General features: G+C 36.1%; 1 protein-coding gene across 1 annotated transcript in view; it reads right to left on the bottom strand.

The window, feature by feature from the left end:
• IL1RAPL1 (interleukin 1 receptor accessory protein like 1) overlaps positions 1 to 23,387 on the bottom strand; it is a gene marked incomplete at both ends in the record, with an annotated part of 1,118,841 nt that overhangs the window by 5,825 nt on the left and 1,089,629 nt on the right. Inside the window, one exon of the mRNA XM_082609629.1 lies at positions 10,081 to 10,224. Within this exon, the coding sequence (XP_082465755.1) occupies positions 10,081 to 10,224 (144 nt within the window). The remainder of the gene's footprint in view (positions 1 to 10,080; positions 10,225 to 23,387) is intronic.

Raw genomic sequence — 23,387 nt, 5'->3', positions numbered from 1 at the left:
CCTGGTGGGAGACATACCCATCCACACACCTGGCAATAGGTCCACCGAGTGAAGACCCGATTGTGGATCCTGAAGTGAACATTTGTCCAAGTGCTATACTACTGAACAAGATACTAGAGGCATTCCTCTCCACCCAGAGACCAGACAGGATCTATGTGAACCTGAGCTCCTGCTCACAAGCCTGCCAACCATGAATGTCACTGCAGACCCAGAAACAGACTCAAAACTAGTTCCAGCCCAGAATGGTTATGATTCTGGAGGTAATCCCATTGGCCTGGGGAACAGACAGGAGAAGAACTTTACCTGCTAAAGTCAGTGTGTAAAGATTAGAAGAGATGTTTGCTCCTTCAAACGCAGAGACACTAATGCAGGGATACATGGATCACAAAGAATCGGGCAAATATGACATCACCAAAGGAAACTAATAAAGCGCCAGTAACCAAGCCCTAAGAAATGGAGATCTACAACTTGTCCAACAAAGAATTAAAAATAATCATCTTAAAGGAAATCAGTGAAATAAGAAATAACACAGATAGACAATTTAACAAAATGAGAAAACAATGCATGAACAAAATGAGAATTTTATTAAAGAAACAGAAACCATAAAAAAGAATCAGACAGAAATCCTCAAGCCAGCAACTACTTTGACTGGTGAATTCTACCAAATATTTAAAGAAGAATTAATGCAATCCTCAAACTTTTCCAAGAAAAAATTGAAGAGGAGGGAACACGCTCAAACTCATTTTATGAGGCCAGCATTATCCTGATACCAAAGCCAGATAAGGACACTACAAAAAAACTATAAGCCAGCATCCCTAATGAATATAGATACAAAAAAATCTCAACAAAATACTAGCAAACCAAATTCAACTGTACATTAAACAGATAATATAACATGATCAGTGGGATTTATGGGACTTCCCTGGCAGTCCAGTGGTTAAGACTCCATGCTTACACTGTAGGGGGCATGGGTTCAATCCCTAGCCAGGGAACTGTGATTCCACATGCTGTGTGGCATGGGCAAAAAAAGAAAGCGGGGTTTATTCCTGGGATGCAAGGATGGATCAACATATGCAAATCAATTCCATTTAGAATATCATCAAAAATTATAAAATACTGAAGAATAAATTTAGCCAAAGAGGTGAAAGATCTGTACATTGAAAACTATAAGACACTGATGAAGAAACTGAAGAAGAAACAAATGGAAGGCTATCCCATGTTCATTAATCAGAACAGTTAATATTGTTAAAATGTCCATAATACCCAAAGCTATGTATAGATTCAATATAATCCCTATCAAAATTCCAATGGCAATTTTAACAGAAATATAAAAAAATTCTAAAATTCATATGGAATCAAAAAAGACCCTGAATAGCCAAAGCAATATTGAGAGAGAAGAGCCCAGCTGGAGGCATCACACTTCCTGATTGCAGACTATACTTACAAAGCTATAGTAATCAAAACAGTATGGTGCTGACATAAAAACAGACACATAGACCAATGGAACAAAACCAAGAGCCCAGAAATAGACCCACAAATATGTGGTCAGTTGATATTTGACAAGTGGGCCAAGAATACGCAATGTGGAAAGGATAATCTTTTTTTTTTTTTTTTTTTTTTTTTTTTTTTTTTTTTCTTTTTGCGGTATGCGGGCCTCTCACTGTTGTGGCCCCTCCCGTTGCGGAGCACAGGCTCCGGACGCGCAGGCCCAGCGGCCACGGCTCACGGGCCCAGCCGCTCCGCGGCATATGGGATCCTCCCAGACCGGGGCACGAACCCGTATCCCCTGCATCGGCAGGCGGACTCTCAACCACTGCGCCACCAGGGAGGCCCGATAATCTTTTTAATAAATGGTGTTGGGAAAACTGTCTATCCACATGCAAAAGAAAAAAGCTGGGGCCCTATTTTACATCACTCACAAATTTTAATCTGAAATGGATTAAAGATTTAAATGTAATACTTGAAACCATAAAACTCCTAGGAAAAAACATAAGGAAAAACTCCTTAACATTAGCTTTGGCAACAATTCTTTGGCTATGACACAAAAAGCACAAGCAACAAAAGCAAAACTAAACAAGTGTGACTATATCAAACTAAAAAGCTTCTGCACAGCAAAAGAAACAATCAATAAATAAAATGGCAAGTTACAGAATGGGAGAAAATATTTGCACACCATATATTACATAAGGGGAGGGTTAATATCTAAAATATATAAGGAACTCATACAACTCAACAGCAAAAAGACATGTAGGACATACAATGGCCAAAAGGTGTATAAAAAGATCATCACTAATCATCAAGAAATGCAAATCAAAACCACAATGATACCTCACCTCATACTTCTTAGGATGGTTATTATCAAAAAGACAAGGTAACAACTGTTGGCAAGGATGTAGAGAAAAGGGAACCCTTCTGCCCTGTTGGTGGGGATGTAAGTTGGTGCAGCCACTATGTAAAACAGTATGGAGATTCCTCATAAAATTAAAAATAGAAGTACCATATGATCCAGCAATCCCACTTCTGGGTATATATCTGAAGGAAATGAAACCACTCTCTCAAAGAGATATCTGTACCTTAGTGTTCACTGCAGAATTATTCACAATAGCCAAGACATGGAAACCACCTAAGTGTCCATCAACAGATGAATGGATAAAGAAAATGTGTATATATGAGTGTGTGTATACATATAAATAATACATATATATAAAAATACATACACACATATATACACACACAGCAGAATATTATTTAGTAGAATATTATTCAGCCATAAAAATGAAGAAAACCTTCCATTTTATTTAGATGGATCATTATGCTTAAGTGAAACAAGTCAGACAGAGAAAGACAAATACTGAATGATCTCACTTACAATGTGGAACTGAAAAAGCTGAATTCATAGAAACAGAGAGTAGAATGGTGGTTGTCAAGGGCTGGGGGCAGGGGAAAGGGGGAGATGTTGGTCAAAGTAAATAAACTTCCTGCTATAAGAAAAATAATTTCTAGGGATACATACACAGCTTGGTGAATATGGTTAACAATACTGTATTATATACTTGAGAGTTGCAGAGAATAGATCTTAAATTTTCTCACTACAAAAAGAAATAGTTATGTGAGGTGATGGATATGTTAAGTAACATTATTGTGGCAATCATTTCACAATATATATGTGTATCAAATCGTCACACTGTATACCTTAAACTTACACAATGTTATATGTCAATTATATCTGAATAAAGCTGGGGGGAGAAAGAAAAACAAACAAACCCAAAACGCCAAACCTAACCGATTAATTAGTTGCTTTGTTACTTTAAGTCAAACAATTAGTCCAGTAGAATTTTCTCCTTCAATTTACCGAATGAACTACTATGTTTTATAAAAAGATATATTTGAGGGGGAAAACGTTTGGACTCTGGAGAGTTAAGAAATAAAAATATGAATTAAAAATATTATTAAGAAATCTTGAAGAGAGAAGGAAAATATAGAACTGTGTATCAGGAATAAAAAAAAGTGGTTGGAAAAATGATAAATAAATATTTTCCTCTTTGACATATGAGAGGATATTAGTCAATTCTCTTTAAAAGGATTGAGAAATCAAAGGATCCATGGATTTTTTAGAACAATAGAGCTTTTAAGAAAATGTAGACTGAAGACTCCCTTATCAAGATGAAGGTGGTGGCTATACTGGATGTGGGCTAGGAAAGAGATTTACTGACAGTATAAATGGCTTGGGATTGACATTCACGTCTTTGGGAGTTTTTAACTTTTAAACGCCTGTTGAATAGTTGTCAGGTGTTATTGGCAGGTGGCCACTTCTTTTTTTAAATTTACTTTCAAATATTTATAAGTCACGTATGTGAAATTGACTAGTGACAGAGGCCATTATTCAGCAAATGGATTACCAAAAGGAGACCCGGGTAGGGCCCAATGATGAACTGTGTATTTCATTTTAAAAGGCGATTTTCTATGTTTGCATGTAGTATATTAGCACAGAATTATGTGATCATTAAAAACTAGCATTGACATAATTTGAATAAATAAGAGTTTTTAAAAAATTAAGTCATTTTTTTCTTGTATTTCAGATTTGCCTTCATATACTTTTTTATATTTCCAACTAATAATTTTTCAATTAAAAACTCTGCAGAAGTAGATGATAGATCTTTGAATAAAAAACATTAAGCATATATTAATATTTTGATTTTGTGATTATTGAATGTCATTGTATTAATAAATTCCACTTTTCATGTCAATTCAGCCATGGCAGCATCTGACAATTATACTCGAAAATAAAGCTGATTGAGTTTTACACTTTGAAAATTTAACAATATTGTTCTAGTTTACATGTTTTACTACTTGGTACTTTTCTGAATCCATTTGAATCCATAGGACCTCAAAAAAGAGGTCCTTCTGCTCCCATAAATAAATAAATAAATGTGATAAGGAATCTTGAATTCATAATGCTCTACAAGTTGTAAGTATTCACTAGTAAGTGCTCATTACTCAAAGTGAAAAGGGCTGCAAAAATGATGTGCCTGAAGTACCATTTTAGTAAAGATGAAGGAGAAAATAACTAGACCTTGGGATTATGAGGGGAATCTTTGTAAGTCAGGGGGAAATATGAATTGTATATGAGAGAGAGAAAGAGAAGGGAGGGAGAAGAGACAGGAAAGAAGGAAGGAAGGAAGGAAGACAGAAAGGAAGGAAGGAAGAAAGGACTACCTTTATACAAGCATTTAAACAAAAGTGGAAGGGAAACCCCAGTCAGAGGCATGGAGGGACAAAGGATTCTGGTTGTTGTGATAACTGTATTTTTTTTTGTAATTATTCCAGCAAAGATGATGGGATATTATGTTAGTGTATGTTCAGCTCTAGAGACAGTAGGTTGCCTTTATGAGGATGGTCAGCTAGCATTTAATTAGAATAAGGCAACACTCTAGAGCCACTACAAACACTTCAACTATCTTTATTTCTGATCAAAAGTAGATGCTTCATTAATTAGCACAATGGATGTTAGAAATAAAGTTTCATTGCTAAAATTAGTGGCTTTTTACTAAGTATAGTAGATCTTGGAAATGGACCCTCCATGTTGAAATCAGTGGTACTCAAGACATATGCAAAGGAAATCATAAATAAAACGAAAAGATAACCTACAGAATGGGAGAAAATATTTGCAAATGATGTAGCCGACAAGGGATTAATTTCCAAAATATACAAACAGCTCATAGAGCTCATTATAAAAAAAACAACCCAATCAAAAAATGGGCAGAAGATGTAAATAGACATTTCTTCAAAGAAGACATGCAGATGGCCAAAAGGCACATGAAAAAGTGCTCAACATCACTAATTATTAGAGAAATGCAAACCAAAACTACGAGGTACCACCTCCCATCTGTCAGAATGGCCATCATTAAAAATTGTACAAATAATAAATGCTAGAGAGGGTGTGGAGAAAAAGGAACCCTCCTACACTGTTGGTGGGAATGTAGTACAGCTATATAGAGAACACTATGGAGGTTCTTTAAAAAACTAAAAATAGAGTTGCCATATAATAAAGCAATCCCACTCCTGGGCATATATCCAGAGAAAACTCTAATTCAAAAAGATACATGTACCCCAATGTTCACTGCAGCACTATTTTACAATAGCCAAGACATGGAAGCAACCTAAATGTCCATTGACAGATAAATGGATACGGAAGATGTGGCGCGCGCGCGCACACACACACACACGCACACACAGTGGAATATTACTCAGTCATAAAAAGGACGAAATAATGCCATTTGCAGCAACATGGAAGGACCTAGAGATTAGCATACTAAATGAAGTAAGACAGAAAAAGACAAACATCATATGATACCGCTTATATGTGGAATCTAAAAAAAATGATACAGATGAACTTAATTACAAAACAGAAATAGAGCCACAGACATAGAAAACAAACTTATGGTTACCAAAGAGTAAAGGGGGGGAGGAATAAATTAGGAGTTTGGGATTTACATATACACACTACTATGTATAAAATAAATAAACAACACGGGTTTACTATGTAGCACAGGGAACTATACTCAATATTTTGTAATAACCTATACAGGAAAAGAATCTGAAAAGGAATTTTATTTATTTATTTATTTAAAACTGAATCACTTTGCTGTATACCTGAAACTAACACAACATTGTAAATCAACTATTCTTCAATTAAAAAAAGACATATGGATAACATAACTTCATTTAGAGACACATCCCACCCCTCAAGTATCTAGCGGGGTCAGTGTCCTGCCTCCTTAGGGAAACTGTTCCAGGCTGATTCCAAATGGTCTTGTGTCCTGAGGAAGAATATTTTTTTCATAAATTCAAATTTATTTCAGAAAGAATGTAAAAAGTTACATGTAATAGAAAAGATGGTAAATATTAGAGAAATTTTTGAAAAAATATAAGTATAAACATCTCAAATCATAACACACTACAATGCTGTTCTCATGTTTAAGTATTATCTTTCAGTTCTTACCTACATGGAGACATAGGTATGTGCAAAGCTGATGATCATAGTATACAAATCTTTTTGTTTTCTGCTTTTCATTTAATAGCATGACATTTTTCTGTATCACTACCCAGTTAATGAAGAATATTCTTAGGTGTCTTTAGATGGTTAGCCTAATCTTGCCACTGGCATTGTCACATTTGCCTCAGGGGTAAGGTTTTTTGCAAGGTTTTTGGGGAACTCACACACAGACACACAGACACACACACTCACATGACACAGAGTTGGGACTTCTTCAAGTTTATAGGATAGGTTAAATGATTGTTTATTAATAAATGTATATGCAGCAGAATTTGTCCAAATTTTCTTTCACTATTTTGTGGAACCGAGGTGGTAGAGGAGTAATTTACCTTCTCCTACCCCTAATCATTATGGTTACCTCATTTACTCAAAGGGACCTGAGAATTATGTGTAACTGCATTGTCTTGGTCCATTCTCAATAGTTGTGTTTGTCCAAAGACCAGCACCTTGTTTTAACAGGAATTATGCATGCTCAGATTCCATGGGGGTGGCCAGGCTATAAGTGTAAGTTGGGTCACCCTGTTACAGCAGTTGCTTTCTTAGCTAAGAAAACTTTCTGCTCTGGCAGGCAACATAGAGGCATGCTCTTTTTTTTTTTTTCAGAGAATCACAGTAAATTTGTACTTAGAAAGAGAAGTCTGGCCGAGTGTGCAGGATCAAATGGAGGGGAACAGAAAAAGGCTAAGAAGGTGGTGCAGGAGGAACGCACAAGGCATTTGCAATGAAGACTGAGGGAAGAGTCTATTTTCAAGAGGTACAATTAACTGACCATGATTACTAATTGGAAATGGCAGATGAGGAGGAAGTGAAGCAAATGAGGTAGAGGATGATACAAAGAACTGAGACGTAGAATGGAGGATGATAAGAAATGAGTGTGTGGGGTGTGACTCAAAAGCTGGGGTTGGGACCTATCATAGTGGAGAAAACCAACAGGTTAGCAGAGAAAAAAATGATAACAAGAGACCTGGGAGAAGGACATTTAGATTTAGGAGTCATTTGTACACAAATGCAAGTGTAGACAGCGTTGTACATGTGATCCAAAAAGGTGGTGCTGCAGAATTAGAAGAGAAGTGCTAAGGCCTGAGTCTAGGGGAAACAATAAAATGTAAGGCTGTGTAGAGGGGAACAAGGAGTGATGTGAACAAACTAAGAGAGCAAAGTATCAATATGTTCCATCTTGGAAAAATAGAATGCTTTTGATATACAACTGGTACAGTCAGGTAATGCCTATTGCAATGACTTGAAAGGAAATGACTAAATGTGTCTAGATGCCAAATAGTCCATCTCCTAGTCGGACACAGTGATGGAAATTTGGGGGATCTGGAGTCATTTAGACCTGGGTTTGAACTCTGTCTTCCTGGTTGTATAGCTCTCTATCAATAAAATAGTCAACACAGCCCTTGTCATTTAATACATATTCAATAAATAGTCAGTGAATCTGTTATTATCAATCACCATAGTTCTGACATTACTTCAAAATATGAGGTAAACTTTCTTTCCCTCTTTTTCTTCACACTCTTTGCCTTTCCTTCCAAGAGCACTTTATGTATTCCCTTTTCAGGGGAGATAACATGGTACCCAAGAATAAAGAAGACCGATCAACTTTGACTTTCAAATTACAGTGTTTGAAGCCAAGTCAAGAATATGACTTGGGGTCTCTTAACAATTATCTCTTCTTTAGAAAAAGAAAGGACTTGTGGGAGAGCTAGGAAGAATGGGGATTTGATGATGTCACAGAAAGTTTTCAACAATGGAAGAGTAGATATTTATTCAACCATAATAGCATGTGTAGAAGGACCTAAGGGGATGAGACTAAGGTTTAGAGGCAACTAAACTCTTCAGAATCTTCTACCATTCAGAACACGACAAAAAATTATACTGGAAATTGACAGTTTTGGTGAAATCATTCATATCATTCAGAACACAAAATATGTTCAAAATAGATAAAGTGAGACTTGTTTAGGTAATCTGCTTTTTCTAATACCTTCTACTATGCTAACTGTGCAAGCAACAGCAGATCTTTAGGTTATATTGAACACACCAAAGTTTTAAAAAGCTAAAAACAGTAGGGGCTCAGTGTTCAATAAAATAAAGGCTTTGTAAATAGACCTATATTCAAATCCCATCTTGGCCACTTACAATAATACTAGTGCTATCTTCTTTAGTACGTTATTTAACCACTGGGAGCCTCAGTTGCTTTATCAGTAAAATGGAGATTATAACATTGACCTTAGATTTTTTTTTTGAGGCTTAGCAAAAATGATTTTAAGAATGCCTAGCACTTTGCTTGATTCTCACTCAACAACGACTCTGACATTGGCAATTTTCTCATATCTCTTTGAAGCAGTACTGAACAATTTAATAATTTGTATGAACAGGCAAGGAAGTTAGAAACAAAGAATAAATAGGCTAATCAGTACTTTAAAATGAAAAAAAACCCAACAAACAAACAGCTTTGCTGCAGCACAGACTTCACCCTGATGGGAAGGGGAGAAGGTTAAAAAGAGAGGAGTGTGAGGGATGTTGAATAAATTGCTCTTCTTCACAAGTCTGACAAACTACAGTTCTACCTGTGATTTATTCCAGAGGCCCCGGAAATGTGGTAGCATGGGCAATTGCTTTATTTTCCTTTGTACCAATTAGTGAAAGATGGATAGTCAATAAAAAGAGATTACAAAAATGATCAAGAAACCTTGACCGTCTGTACAATTTATTGTCACTTCACATATGCTTCCTATATTGCAAGTCTATCTTATATATGAATCACTTTCAAACGACCAAAAAAGGAAAAAAAAACTTTAGTCCTCTCATGTGCGGTTTATGGAGCTCAATTTTAAGGACTCCAAATTCTTCTTAGGTTGTACACATATTCATGACTGACCAGAGGCAAATAATAATTATGATTTCTACAAAAACAATATTCACTTATCCAAGTTGAGTAAAAGTATTAGATTTATTATTATGAAAACAACTTGCTTGTACACTTTCCTATCTGTTGGTCCCCACTTGGAAAAAAATTAGCCTGTCTAAATATAGCTAAATAAACAGGATTGAAAAGACTGCTGGATGATTTCTAAAATATTTGGTACTGTTTCTTATAACTGACCAGTCTAAACAAGGAACAAATTGAGATTCACTTCAAACTATTGGGCCAGGGAACACAATTAAAAGAGACACTCCTTACCTCTATAGAAGTAAAGCTGGACTTTCAGTACTGATTACAAGGTGAGAGAAGATGAACACACTGATAACACTCTAATCAGCGTTTGTAATTCGCAAGTGCTGTTTGGAATACCATTCTAAAAAGAGTAGGTGTTGCTTTACAATTTTCAGAGGAAAATACCTACTGGCTGCAAAGCATCACACATATAGTTCCATATAAAAGATGAATTTACAAACTGAACATTGAAAGACTGTAAGAGCTGCTGCAAATGGTTATTCAGGTAACTTTTCTTCCCCTCAAAAAAACAAAAGCAGGAAACAGAATATTCAGAAAGAACATTAAAAGAGGGAACTCATCTTACCTCCATCCAACTCCTCAGCCCCAAAATGATTCCTATAGAAGAGCATGATTTCTATCTTGTAACACTTGTAGATGGTCACCAAACAAACAAGCAGCAGAAGGATAGCACCAAGCCCTCCAGCAAGTTCAACTGTATACATCAGCTCTAGAAAAAAAATTACAAGAGGGAATTATACCATATTCTCATACAAAATCATAAATTCAACTTGATTTCACAGTTTTGTGGATGAGATCAGATGTAGGTAATGGATTAACACAACCCCTTCCTTTTCTCCCTGAGAATTTGATCTTTTGATAACTTTCTAGCTGTTTCCTTGGTAACCAGATAAGGTAGTATGTGGTAACTGTGTTTCTAAGCAACATTGCTTCCGGTAAAAATGAACCTATATTGGTAGACTGCATTTGGACTGAGAGAATTATAAATACCTGATTGGAAACTATAATTTTGAGCTTGCTGGAGTGCAAGTAACTCTTACATATAAACCCATCCCTTGTGGGAATCCTGCAAGCTATGCTCATGGAGTTGATAAAAGAAAAATCGGTTCCTGTGGATATGAAGCTTTTAAGCCAGGATGGTTTCTGAACTCACCCAATATGAATCTTGATCCTTCCCACCTGAGCTGTCACCTGGGGGTTGGGGCTGAGAAGAGACGAGGGGTCAAACAGCACAGTTCCTGAAGGGCAGTGTGGACTGTCGCATAGAGTGTTGGGTGGACCACCTAATGAATACTGTCTGCTGGCTCCTGTCAGAAGCAATAACACTTGTCCTGTAGCTTTCTGAATAGAGTGGTGCCAATGTGGCTGACCATGGTCTTGGAGGCTGAGTGCTAACTTGGGCTTAAGAAATAGGCTCTCTAGTGGATGTCACACCAGACTATGTTGGTAGTATTTTCCTTTCACTAAGCTACTTAAAATGTTTTTTCTTATCCTTTCTTTCCGCTTTTACTTGGTACATTACTACCTTCTATCCAAAAGAGGAATTTTCCTGCCATTCACTGTATACAAGTTCTCTTATTCCTATTGAATGTCTACATTGCATAAAAAATGATCAGAAATTTAAGGGATAAAATATTCACTTCTTTTTTTCTCCTTTAGAGCTCATGAACATTGTAACAAATTCAATGATACTGGTATTTAAACATTAAGCCAGAATGCACAGATTTTGAAACTCACTTTAACTGCCTATTTATGCATGTTGACCTTGATCATCATAGTCCAAATGTTACTGATGGGTATTCATTGTTCCCTGTAGCTGACAACTACCTTGAAAAATACTAGTTTCCTTAACTAACATTAAAGATAAATATTCCTGAAATTATGGCTCTAAAATAATGGTATTTTGATCCTGTAATTTACAATCCACTAATGGGTTATCTAATTTTGTAACATAGTCAGTGTAGTTTTGGACTGAGAACTTTAAAATAATCTATGGTTTTGCAGTGACAAGTACTCTTGGGTTACAAGATCACTCCTGAGATCTTACAAATAGGGTGAAATCATCATGGGTGCAATGTAGTATCAGTGATAAATAATCTGAAAAGTATGGCCGTAATTTTCTCACAAGGACATGTTTGTGTGTGTGTGTGCTTGCATGTGATGTCACTTTTCCTGTGATGATTACAGAAAAAAAAAACCTCAGCCATATTTCTCATTATCTACTCCTTCATTCCTAATTCAACAGTTTAATTAAAAAAATACATATAAACAACTGTTTCATCAAGTGTATTTTTCTGCTCTTATTAAAATTAAATAGGACACAGAAGAAAAACTTATAAAAAGTGATTGGACTTTATAAATTTAAGAAAGAAAAAATAAAGTGAGTTATTAAATCTTTTAGAGTCTAAGTGAATTAATATGAAGTGTGAAATACTAAAAAGTACCTCAAGGAAATTTATATATTTTTTATTTGTAAATATCAGACAGCTTTATTTGCTGAATCTTGTGAGGGACTACACAAGATAGTACTACAAAAGTACCAGGAAGAAAATACAAAACCCAATTTAGTATAATGTTTTCCCACTACTATGTGAACAGAAAAGATTAGTGGGTAGATAAGTCTGTGGGGTACACTGAGTTTTGTTCTCTCAGGATATCAGTTAAACTCCACCACACATAGAAGCCTGTATAAAACTCTAACTTATGCCCATAGGCTAATTTATATACCAGAAAAAATCTGATTTAAATTACACTGGGTATAATGGGAAAGAGAAGCATTTGGACTATGGCTACTTTTTTTTTTAACATTTTTATTGGAGTATAATTGCTTTACAATGGTGTGTTAGTTTCTGCTTTATAGCAAAGTGAATCAGCTATATGTATACATATATCCCCATATCCCCTCCCTCTTGCATCTCCCTCCCACCCTCCCTATCCCACCCCTCTAGGTGGTTACAAAGCACCGAGCTGATCTCCCTGTGCCATGCGGCTGCTTCCCACTAGCTATCTATTTTACATTTGGTAGTGTATATATTGGACTGTGGCTCCTTTTAATATTCATTCTGTTTTCTAATATAATGTATTACACACTTGGAATTCATCACTCTGAAATTTGTTGTGTGAGAAAAGAAATAAAAAAATAATGGAGAATGCTTAACTTCTACTCTCAAACACTGCTAGCAGAAGTGCCCAATGGTACTACTATATATTAGAAAATTTTGAGTAGTTGCTAATGAAGTTAAATATGAATCTACCCTATGAACAGCAGTTACACTCCTAAGTATTTACCCAAAGGAATTATAAGCAGATATCTACAAGAAGACTTGTACAAGAATGTTCAGAGTAGTCTTGTTCATAGTAACCACAGCTGGAAACTACCTAAGTGTTCATTAACAGGATATGATGAACAAACTGTTGTGTGTCCGTGTGATATAATATACTCAGCAGTAAAAAGAATGAACTACTGCAACATACATGAATCTCACAAAATTATGTTAGGTGAAGGCCAGACACAAAATAATACCTTCCAATTAACTCTATTTAAATGAAGTACAAGAGCAGGCCAAAATAAACCTCAGGGATAGAAATCACAAGATGGATGCTTTGTGGGTGGGTGATGGGAAATTTTATTGGGAAGGGGCAAGAGGGAACATAATGGGGTAAAAAAAAAAGACAAAAAAGAACCCTCTGTGTCTTTTTTCAGGTGTAGATACAAGTATTGATATATAATTTTGTCAAAACTCATTGAACTAAACACTTATGATCTATGTGTTTTATCTTATGTTAATTGTACTTCAATTCTTTAAAAATTTGATTTTTTTTTTAAAAAAAGAGTCATTATAAGTTCTAACCCAAGGGCTATGTGGGAAGAAGCTGTAAGGAGAGCTGGGAGTCAGGACAGCTGCTTTGCTCTAGATAAGTGCCCAGGCAGAGAATGGTTCTTTCATGGTGCCCCTAAGCACATCCTTTGATTCTGGAACCATGGCACTGGCCTGGGCATCTAGCATGCCTTACACACCCATATCTCGTTGAATAGCTTTTAGAACAATCAAAAACTATGCCTGAAATATAATTCTATTAATCCAGTAAGCAGCATTCTCATTTTCTTCAAATGCTATTTGTAACACTGGTCTCAACACACATTTTTTTTAACTTCTAAAAACTGAATATGTGTAAGAGAAAAATTTTATGACAATAAGTCTTTTTTGTTTTCAGAGAAGTAGTTGCCCAAATGTGAATTATTCCCATTGCTAGATGTCATGAGCCACTCAAAAAACTGTATATACTACCTTGAATACACTATTTATTAGGCTAACCAATAATACTGTCTAAATGTAATGAGAAAAAGAGAGCAGGGTTGATGAGGCTTAGCAATTACAGAAATGGTCTTGTGTCACATGAATACCTCCTTTAAGGTACAAACATATGAAAACTTACATATACCTAGAGTGTGAGCAATAAAGCTAGAAAAATTCTTCTGAGCCATATGATAGTCATTTTCTTAATACTAGGGACACCCAAAACTAGACCAAGAAACAGCATTTACAAAGAGCTAACTTATTCTGAGATCTTGACAGTATCTCAGATTTCCCCCAGAAACCTCTGTAGTATTACATGGAGAAGCACGGTGTGCTTATAACAAACTTGTAAGTTGGAAAAGAAATGTGTCTTTCCCCACAGTCCACACAATAGTGCTTGCTCCTCAGTTAGTACGTTATTTTTATAGCGTAAAGACTAATACACCTGCCTTCATATTATAAATGTGAGCAGGTTAAAAATTTTTCCATTGAGATTTTTTCCATTGGTTTATATAGCATGTGTAAATTCTCCCAAAGAGAATGGTGTATTAGATTCAGTTTCCACATTCTTTTGCTCCAAGCTGGACACATTCATTAATACGAGTGCCAGCCATTATTGCTTATACATTAGGTCAGGACAAAATTACTAGGGGTTAAATTCTGTTACTGTTAAAAGAAATGATTGGGGCTCACTGCTGTATTTTATCTTTACATTACAATGTGAATGGTGTTGCACCAGCAAATGTCATTTCCTTTTGAAATGGGATCTGCCTTTCAGCTCAAGTTCAAGCTGCCTGGAGTGGCAGCATTTAAAAAATAAAAAGATTCCATTTCAGCACAATTCAACATCAGAGGATGGAAAGAGAAAGTGCAAACCTTTAAAAATCTGTTTAGCCTTTGTGTTATTTTGTTAAAATGATAGACTCTGCCCCCTTTAAGGGACTGAGACTGAATATTGAAAATTGTAAAGCAAAATCGCTAGGCAAAACCTAAGGGAAACCAGCATTTGGTTAAACACAACAAATGAACAAGTGCCAAAGAGTTACATTTAAGGGCACAGGCAGTCATTTAGTTACAGGCAATTAACAATAGTCCGTGGAAAGCTCCAGTATGGGCTAAGGGAAAACACATTGATTATTGCTGCAGTAGTAGACTGCTTTCGGAATAAATTGCTTCAATTTAAAACTAGATTTGCTACAAGCATTTTGAGCAATGACTACAATTTTTTCTTATCAAGACAGTTGGACCAAGCAACCCTTTAAAAGAAACAGCTAATTAAAATAAAGTGCATGCCATCCCCTAGTATATTGGATTACACTGCAAATAATAAATGCATTTGGTTTACACTAATCTTGCTGCAATTACCTAGTATAGTTTGGAATCCTATTTTTTTTTAATTGGCTTGTACTTAGTGTTATTGTTTGCAAACTTTTTCTGCTAGGTATCTTTGAAGAGGTAAAGATGTTAACAGAGTTAAATCAAAGTTTATATGTAATTGTGTTTTTAAAATTTTTTTAAAATTATTTATTTATTAATTTGGCTGCACCAGGTCTTAGTTGCGGCAGGTGGAATCTTTTAGTTGTGGCACGTGGGATCTAGTTCCCTGACCAGGGATCAAACCTGGTCCCCCTGCATTGGGAGCACGGAGACTTAACTGCTGGACCACCAGGGAAATCCCTATATGTAATTTTGAACTCTTCACTTGGAGTATTCATTTTGTATCTCTGTCTATATTTATATATATAATCTTGTTTAAAGTATAACTGAAGACTTTAGGTGGCTTATTCTTACATAGTTCATCCTAAAATTGCCTCATTCATTACATAAAGTCCTCTGAAATGCTCTGCCCTGATTTATATGCAGTAAAATGCAAGTTTGTGGGGGAAATGCATGATAGATAATATAATGATCCCAGTTTATTCATTAGCGTCACCAAGTACATTTCTTCTTCTTTCACTGTTATAAAGAGCTAAACTTTATAAAGATTTATCCAACCACATAAATTCATATGCATATTTATTTCTCTGGAGCAGTATAACTTATTTGTTTCTGGCAGGAGGATAATTATGCTCAGCCTACAAAGATATTCAACTCAATTCTACAATACATCAATGCAATTTAGAAGCAGTTACAATGGTTTTTTTTGGTAACACATTAAGAAGCTGAATTGCTATTCACATAATAGCAAGAAAATGTTTTCAGAAGGTATAAACTGGTATGTAAAGATAGTAGTTTTGCTCTTGCAAAAGTGCTTTTTGGAACAAGGAAAGGTATACATAATAATAATAATAATAATAATAATAATAATAATAATAATAATAAATGAAAGTGGTCTCTGAATTTAACAACGTGATCTGTGCAACCAAACATTTGGGCAAAAGGTTACCTTCCAAGTAGTACATTTTGCAGTTTTGGAAAGAGGTTTTCAGCCAAAGTATCAAATTAACTTTAACTTACTGTCAATTAAGAATGCAAATATGGTGGATGAATCTAGAGACTGTCATACAGAGTGAAGTAAGTCAGAAAGAGAAAAACAAATACCATATATTAATGCATATATGTGGAACCTAGAAAAATGGTACAGATGACCCGGTTTGCAGGGCAGAAATTGAGACACAGATGTATAGAACAAATGTATGGACACCAAGGGGTGAAAGCGGCAGGGGGGTGGTGGTGGTGTGATGAATTGGGAGATTGGGATTGATATATATACATTAATATGTATAAAACGTATAACTAATAAGAACCTGCTGTATAAAAAAATAAATAAAATAAAATTCAAAAAAAAATAAAAGAATGCAAATATGGTATTGGCTGGGACCCATGATTAGGGCCTAGTTAGACTAAGCTCCCATAAGCCGATGGATCTGAAATGTTACACATTAATAAACTATTAAAACAAAAAATTAAATGAAAGACTAGATGGAAAAAAATGCATCATTCTTTATACAGTTAGCTAGAGCCTACCCTTGGAATGTCTTTTTTCTCTCCCCAACCAGATAGGAAGGGTGCTAAGTTTTGTTTTATATTTTTTTCTATGAAGTAGGGAATATTCATAAATGGTATTTTTTTTTTTTAATTTGGCTGCACTGGGTCTTAGTTGGGGCAGGCGAGCTCCTTAGTTGCGGCTCGCTGGCTCCTTAGTTGTGGCACGGGGGCTCCCTAGTTGCGGCATGCGGGCTCCTAGTTGTGGCACATGGGATACTTAGTTGTGACATGCGAACTCTTAGTTGTGGCGTGCATGTGGGATCTAGTTCCCTGACCAGGGATCGAAACTGGGCCCCCTGCATTGGGAGTGTGGAGTCTTAACCACTGTGCCACCAGGGAAGTCCCAAGTGGCATGTATTAAAAGACAATTTAAAATAAGTAATGACAGTAATCAAATAAAACATGAATCCATGAGTTTATATTAATTATAAACAAATAAATAAAAAGGAAAGCTCTCCTTTAGGGCAGAATGCCAATTGGCAAATACAGAAAGAATAATAGAGTTCGAAATCACCATTTTTCCACCATCCTAATAATAATTGACTCAGGCAAGAATTATCAACAGAGGTTAAAGTTAATGGGTGAAAGATTGATGAGGTAGGATATTCTTACTGTCTTAAAGTACCTCCCTACTGATTATTTATTAATGATTAAGGGAGAAATGGACACCATCTTAAGGAAGTGACCAAAATTAGCATTACCAGTAATGGGACAAATTGACATCCTGTACCTCCTGATGTAATGCATTAAGAAGGCATAATATCATTTATGCAGTATTCCAGCCACATATAGGTAAATATCCTAAAAAGGAGTAAAAAATAACATCTGGTTTCTATTCTTTGAAAATGTCAATGCCATGAAAGACAAAGAAAGGTTGAGGAACAATCCCAGATTAAAAGAGACTAAAAAGACTTGACAACTAAGTGGATTGCATAATTCTGGATGGAAAATGTGGTAAAAGGATATTATGGGAATACCCTTTGAAATGTGAATATAGACTATATATTAGTGAATAGCATTCTATCATTTTCGATTTTCCTAAATTTGATAAATATACTCTGGTCTTGTCAGAAAATATCCTTGTTTTTAGAAGATTCATGTTGAAGAATTTAGTCATGATGTCTGCAATTTACTCTCATGTGGTTCAGCAATAATATGTGTTCGTATACATAGTGTAGCTCTTTTTATTTACCTAACTAGATGAAGAGAGATAAGGCAAATGTGGCAAAATGTTAATAACTGATGAATCTAGTTGGAGAGGCTATATGGAGATTATGGTAAGGTCACAATAGTGCAAGTGTTATTGTAATTAGAGAATATTTTGGGTTGATTATTTTGGATTAAAGTTATTCACAGCTATTCTATTATAATCTTTGCAAATCCTTCAGTTTAATCTTCCAAAAACACGACCTCATCTTGGAATTTTCTTCAGTAATTGTTAGCTGATTTACATTGCTCATGGGAAAAAGTCCAAACCCCTTGTGTTGGCATTCAAGGTCCTTCACTCCTTTAATTTAAGCAGCTGATTAACCTCCAGCAGGAATTATCCCTCCAGTGTGAATTGAATTTGACATATGTTTTCCCAATTCTATACCAACCTAGAACTTCTTTCCATTTATCAAAACCCTACCAGTCCTGCAAGGCAAGGCTAAGATGTGTACTTTCAGTGAAGCTTTTCCAACTAAAAGCAATTTGTCTCCTTAGAACCTGTATCTTCTGTAGCTTTTCTGATGACTTACCATACTGTATTATACCACTTAGTGTTGTTCATGGTTTTACATGATAAACAATTGCTTTACCTTAGGGCCTCCCACTTTGCTTCTTCAAGTCTTTGTTCATAGAACACTTTTGCAACTCGGTCCACTGACCACTCATTCCAAGTCACAAACCTGTGGCTGTATCCACTTTCCTTTCTCTATTTTTCACTATAGCATTTATCATTATAGAACATAGTATTTAATTTTCTTATTAATATATTTATTATCTATTGTCTATCTCCTCCCCCTGGAACTTCAATTCCATCAGGGCAAGTTTTTTTTGTCTATTTTGTTCATATTTTTTAACTGATTCTATCTCAAGTGCCTTGAAAACTATCTGACACATAGTAGGAGCTCAATGAATATTTGAATAAATGGATGACTGGATGATTAAGAACAAATGCACTTTTCTAATGAAAAGTTAGATTTTTGTGCATTCCCACTCTAAAATGACGAGAATATCTCTGTGAGCCATTTTTCCAGACAATGTGTCATGAGGTTGAAGCAACTGATGGGGTATAATTATTAATACACAGTCTATTAGTTTGATGATAAAACTTCATTCTATAGAAAAAGTCAACTTCACAGTACAGATTTAAAAGGATTCTTTCATCCATAAATCCAATGACAACATACATAATCTTTATAGACTTAAAGAATGAGGAAAGTATTGTTTTACATCTTTGATATTATTATTCATTTTTGTCTTTTTACTCACTCATTCACTTTCTTTTTGTTTTTTAAGTGCATTAAATGTACCAGGTGTAATGCTTTGGGTTCTAGTGATAAAATGATGGATGGAAATGCTCCTTGCCTTAAAGGAGCTGATGCGTAGTTGTAGAGTCAGGCATGCAAGGAAATATTTAAAAACAAAATAATAAGAGCTAATATTTATTGTGCACCTAAGTGTCACTCTGCTAGGCCTTTTATATGGGTGTAAGAAATGCTCTACTATAAGAATAATACCCAAGGACCGGGTGAGCAACTCACTCAGGGTGTTTGTGTGTGTGAGTATTTGTGTTTCTGTTGGGGGATCTTAGAGACAGGGATCAGACACTGTGTGGCACAGTACAGGACAGTGGCTGCAAAGGAGTTTGGCAAGCAGTTTGGTGTGGAGTACGGGGAAAGCAAGTGTATGGTGTGATGGGTGATGGTAGGCAAATTCACGCTCTGATTTCTCAGCTAGAATATATTTATCTTTTTTTTTCCTTTTCCAAGCAGCTAGCATGCACCTTGAAAATAAATATTTGTTTGAAGGATTCATGGTGTCAGTTAAGTCAGGTTTCTTAAAATTAGGTCAGAAAAATAGGACAATAATTCTCCCTAGTGGAAAATTGACATATATTTTCAAAATGTACCATGTGGTATTACTAACACAGACAGAGCTTTATCTCTGAAAACATTTCCCCTTTGGATTCTGAAAGCAATGTTTGAAATAGGTCTATCCAAAGACCATAATGTGGGCTGTACACAGACTATTATGTATTTGCACACACAGACATATACAAAGTATTCAGATGGGGCCTCCTTCATCTTAGATCTCATACAACTTAGCATGATGGGGAGAAGCCAGACAAAGGAAGATACTGCTATAATAAACAACTAAATGGGCCTCGGGTGACCAGTGTAGAAGACAGGGCCGTTGTATATCAAGGTGTCAAACCTCACTGATGCCTAAAAGAAAACCTCTTAGAAGAAAAATTATTTGTTTTACCTCTACTAGGGATTTCCTTTTCAACATGTCATACAAATAGACAGTCACAGATGGAATGTTACAAAACGTCTCTGGAGAGAAAATTGTCAGAGTGAAGGTGGCATTGCCATTTTACTCCTTTTTGTTAAGGGCTGCAGTGTTTACCCTAAAAGCAATCCTCCACCAGAGGATATATAGTCACAGTTAAAAGAATTTGGTCTTCCACTGGGAATGCTTTGGACTGGCCAAAGAACCCAGAACATCTGGACTGCTTAGATAACCAATAGAAGGAACCATGCTCTCGACAGAAACACTGAACACTTCTAAAAAAATTGTATGATGACTTGTAGTATACTCAGTATATTCAGTTGTTAAAAATCGATTTATAAAATATTTTACACATGTAAAAACGGAGTTATTGCAATATACAGAATGGGATGCTTTGATAAATGTTAGAGTTTTATTATTATTATAATTTTCTTCCTTTAAGATTTTAACTTATTTCATAATTACTGAAAGCATTAGAATAAAACGTGTTCAGCAAAAGCTGTTTCTCTCATGACACAAGTTTCATTCAAAATCTTGGTGATTCCACAGAGCTAGAGACTATTAAGGCAAAAACAATAACAAAACCGCATGCTGGTTCATTTCCCTCAAAGGACGTAACAGAAAAATCCATTTCTTATCCCTGTTGAATCTTTTTTGATCACTCTCTGCTTTCTGAAAACGTAAAAATGTTGAGGAAAATAGTGGTAAGTTTGCCTTCCTTTCTCATTTTGTAAAGAGATACTCGTCAATAATTTATCAACATTTTAAGTTTTTTCTTTTTCTCCCATCAACCCTCTAAGAAGGAATAGGCATGCTTTGGGAACTACCAATAGCAGAACCTACCATTCCTTGATTCCTCTTAAGGGAAAAGTAAAAAGTTCCTTAAGCCACGACAAAGTTGAGAATAAAGTGGGTGGCTCATATGTTTTAGTGGCCTGTGTCGTCAGGATATATGAAAAGCCTGTCCTCAATAATGAATTCTCTTTTACCAAAACAGCGATAACATGCCCTGCTTCACAAAGAGTAAGGCATTATCTTATTGTCTCACTCTATGTATTGATTTTTGGTGTGTGAAAATTAGCAGTGGTTTGAGAAAATGCAAAAGTCAAGGTGTCCCCTAACATGCAATGTTTTCTAATACAGACAGATATAAAGTGGAAGCAAGAATACATTCAAGGAAACAGATTTTTTTTTTTTTGGCGGTACGCGGGCCTCTCACTGTTGTGGCCTCTCCCGTTGTGGAGCACAGGCTCCGGACGTGCAGGCTCAGCGGCCATGGCTCACGGGCCCAGCCGCTCCGTGGCATGTGGGATCTTCCCGAACCGGGGCATGAACCCGTGTCCCCTGCATCAGCAGGCGGACTCTCAACCACTGCGCCACCAGGGAAGCCCCAAGGAAACAGATTTTAACATACTTTTAAAATGTGGAAATAACTTGACTTTTAAAATGTGGAAATAACTTGATTTTATAGCAAACAGATTAATGGTAGGTTTCCTGTAAGAATTTTAAAATTCTTCAGAGACTGCATCAAAATACATTTATTTTTTCTCACCTTTTTCCCTGACTCTATAAAATGTTTACTGTAAAAATTTTGAAAATCTGGGCTTCCCTGGTGGCGCAGTGGTTGAGAATCTGCCTGCTAATGCAGGGGACACGGGTTCGAGCCCTGGTCTGGGAGGATCCCATATGCCGTGGAGCAACTAGGCCCGTGAGCCACAACTACTGAGCCTGCGCGTCTGGAGCCTGTGCTCCACAACAAGAGGCTGTGATAGTGAGAGGCCCGCGCACCACGATGAAGAGTGGCCCCCGCTTGCCACAACTGGAGAAAGCCCTCGCACAGAAACGAAGACCCAACACAGCAAAAATAAATTAATTAATAAACTCCTACCCCCAACATCTTCTTAAAAAAAATTTTGAAAATCACGTAACAATAAGAAAAAGAAATTAAAGGTCACATGGAATCAGACCCCCCTGAGATAACCACTATTACTACTTCAGTTAAAATTTTTTTTACTGCATCTCTTTCTAGTGTATTAGGTTTCAAGTGAATTTACCAGGGGCAAGTGACCTATAGTTTTAAATGCTAACACTTCAAAATAGCTTATATTTTGCCTTTTACTCTGGACAGTTTGGAATAGAGTTATCCAAGGTGGTTTATAATCTGTGTTTTGCTAAGAGCTCTTATGGTAAACTCTTTAGCCTAATTAATTTTTCATTCACCTGTCTGTTTACCCATTTCTATCTATCATTTATAGATGCCTAGTTCAGCCAGGCAAGTCTAGCAGGAATTATTTAACACCAATAGGGAGTTTTTCTCTATATAAATAATAACCATGTTTTTTTTGCAACAGTTTACAAATATTCCCTGAAAAAGCAGGTTAAAACATAGTCCCAGGGTCTTCCCCGGTGGCGCAGTGGTTGAGAATCTGCCTGTCAATGCAGGGGACACGGGTTCGAGCCCTGATCTGGGAAGATCCCACATGCCGCGGAGCAACTAGGCCCGTGAGCCACAACTACTGAGCCTGCGCGTCTGGAGCCTGTGCTCCGCAACAAGAGAGGCCGCAATAGTGAGAAGCCCGCGCACCGCGATGAAGAGTGGCCCCCGCTTGCCGCAACTAGAGAAAGCCCTCACACAGAAACGAAGACCCAACAAAGCCCAAAATAAATAAATAAATAAATAAATAAATAAATAAATAAATAAATAATTTAAAAAACCCCACAATATCATTTTAGAGAAAATATGGATTTCAAATTTCAAATTTCATTTAGTCTAATTGCATTGTTTTACAGACAAGGAAGCTAAACTGGTCTGAGAACAGTTAAAAGTTCACAGACTTTCCTGGCAGACCAGTGGTTAAGACTCCGTGGTTTTACTGCAGCGGGCGTGGGTTTGATGCCTGGTCAGGGATCTAAGATCCCACATGCCACGTGGCAAGTTGAAAATATATTTTTTAATATTATCAACTTTTATGGGACTACTGAGTTGCCACTGACATTAATCTGCACAAGATGATGGCCAATACGGAATTCTGTTGTGACATCTTTAATGTATTCCTTTTAGCTACTTTTGATAGTGATATAGTTAAAT

This window comes from Mesoplodon mirus (genome assembly GCF_964341445.2).
Source record: "Mesoplodon mirus genome assembly, chromosome: X".
In the NCBI taxonomy this organism is placed as follows: domain Eukaryota; kingdom Metazoa; phylum Chordata; class Mammalia; order Artiodactyla; family Ziphiidae; genus Mesoplodon; species Mesoplodon mirus.
Note: the sequence above shows the minus strand (reverse complement) of the source record. Positions and strands in the feature narration are given on the sequence as shown.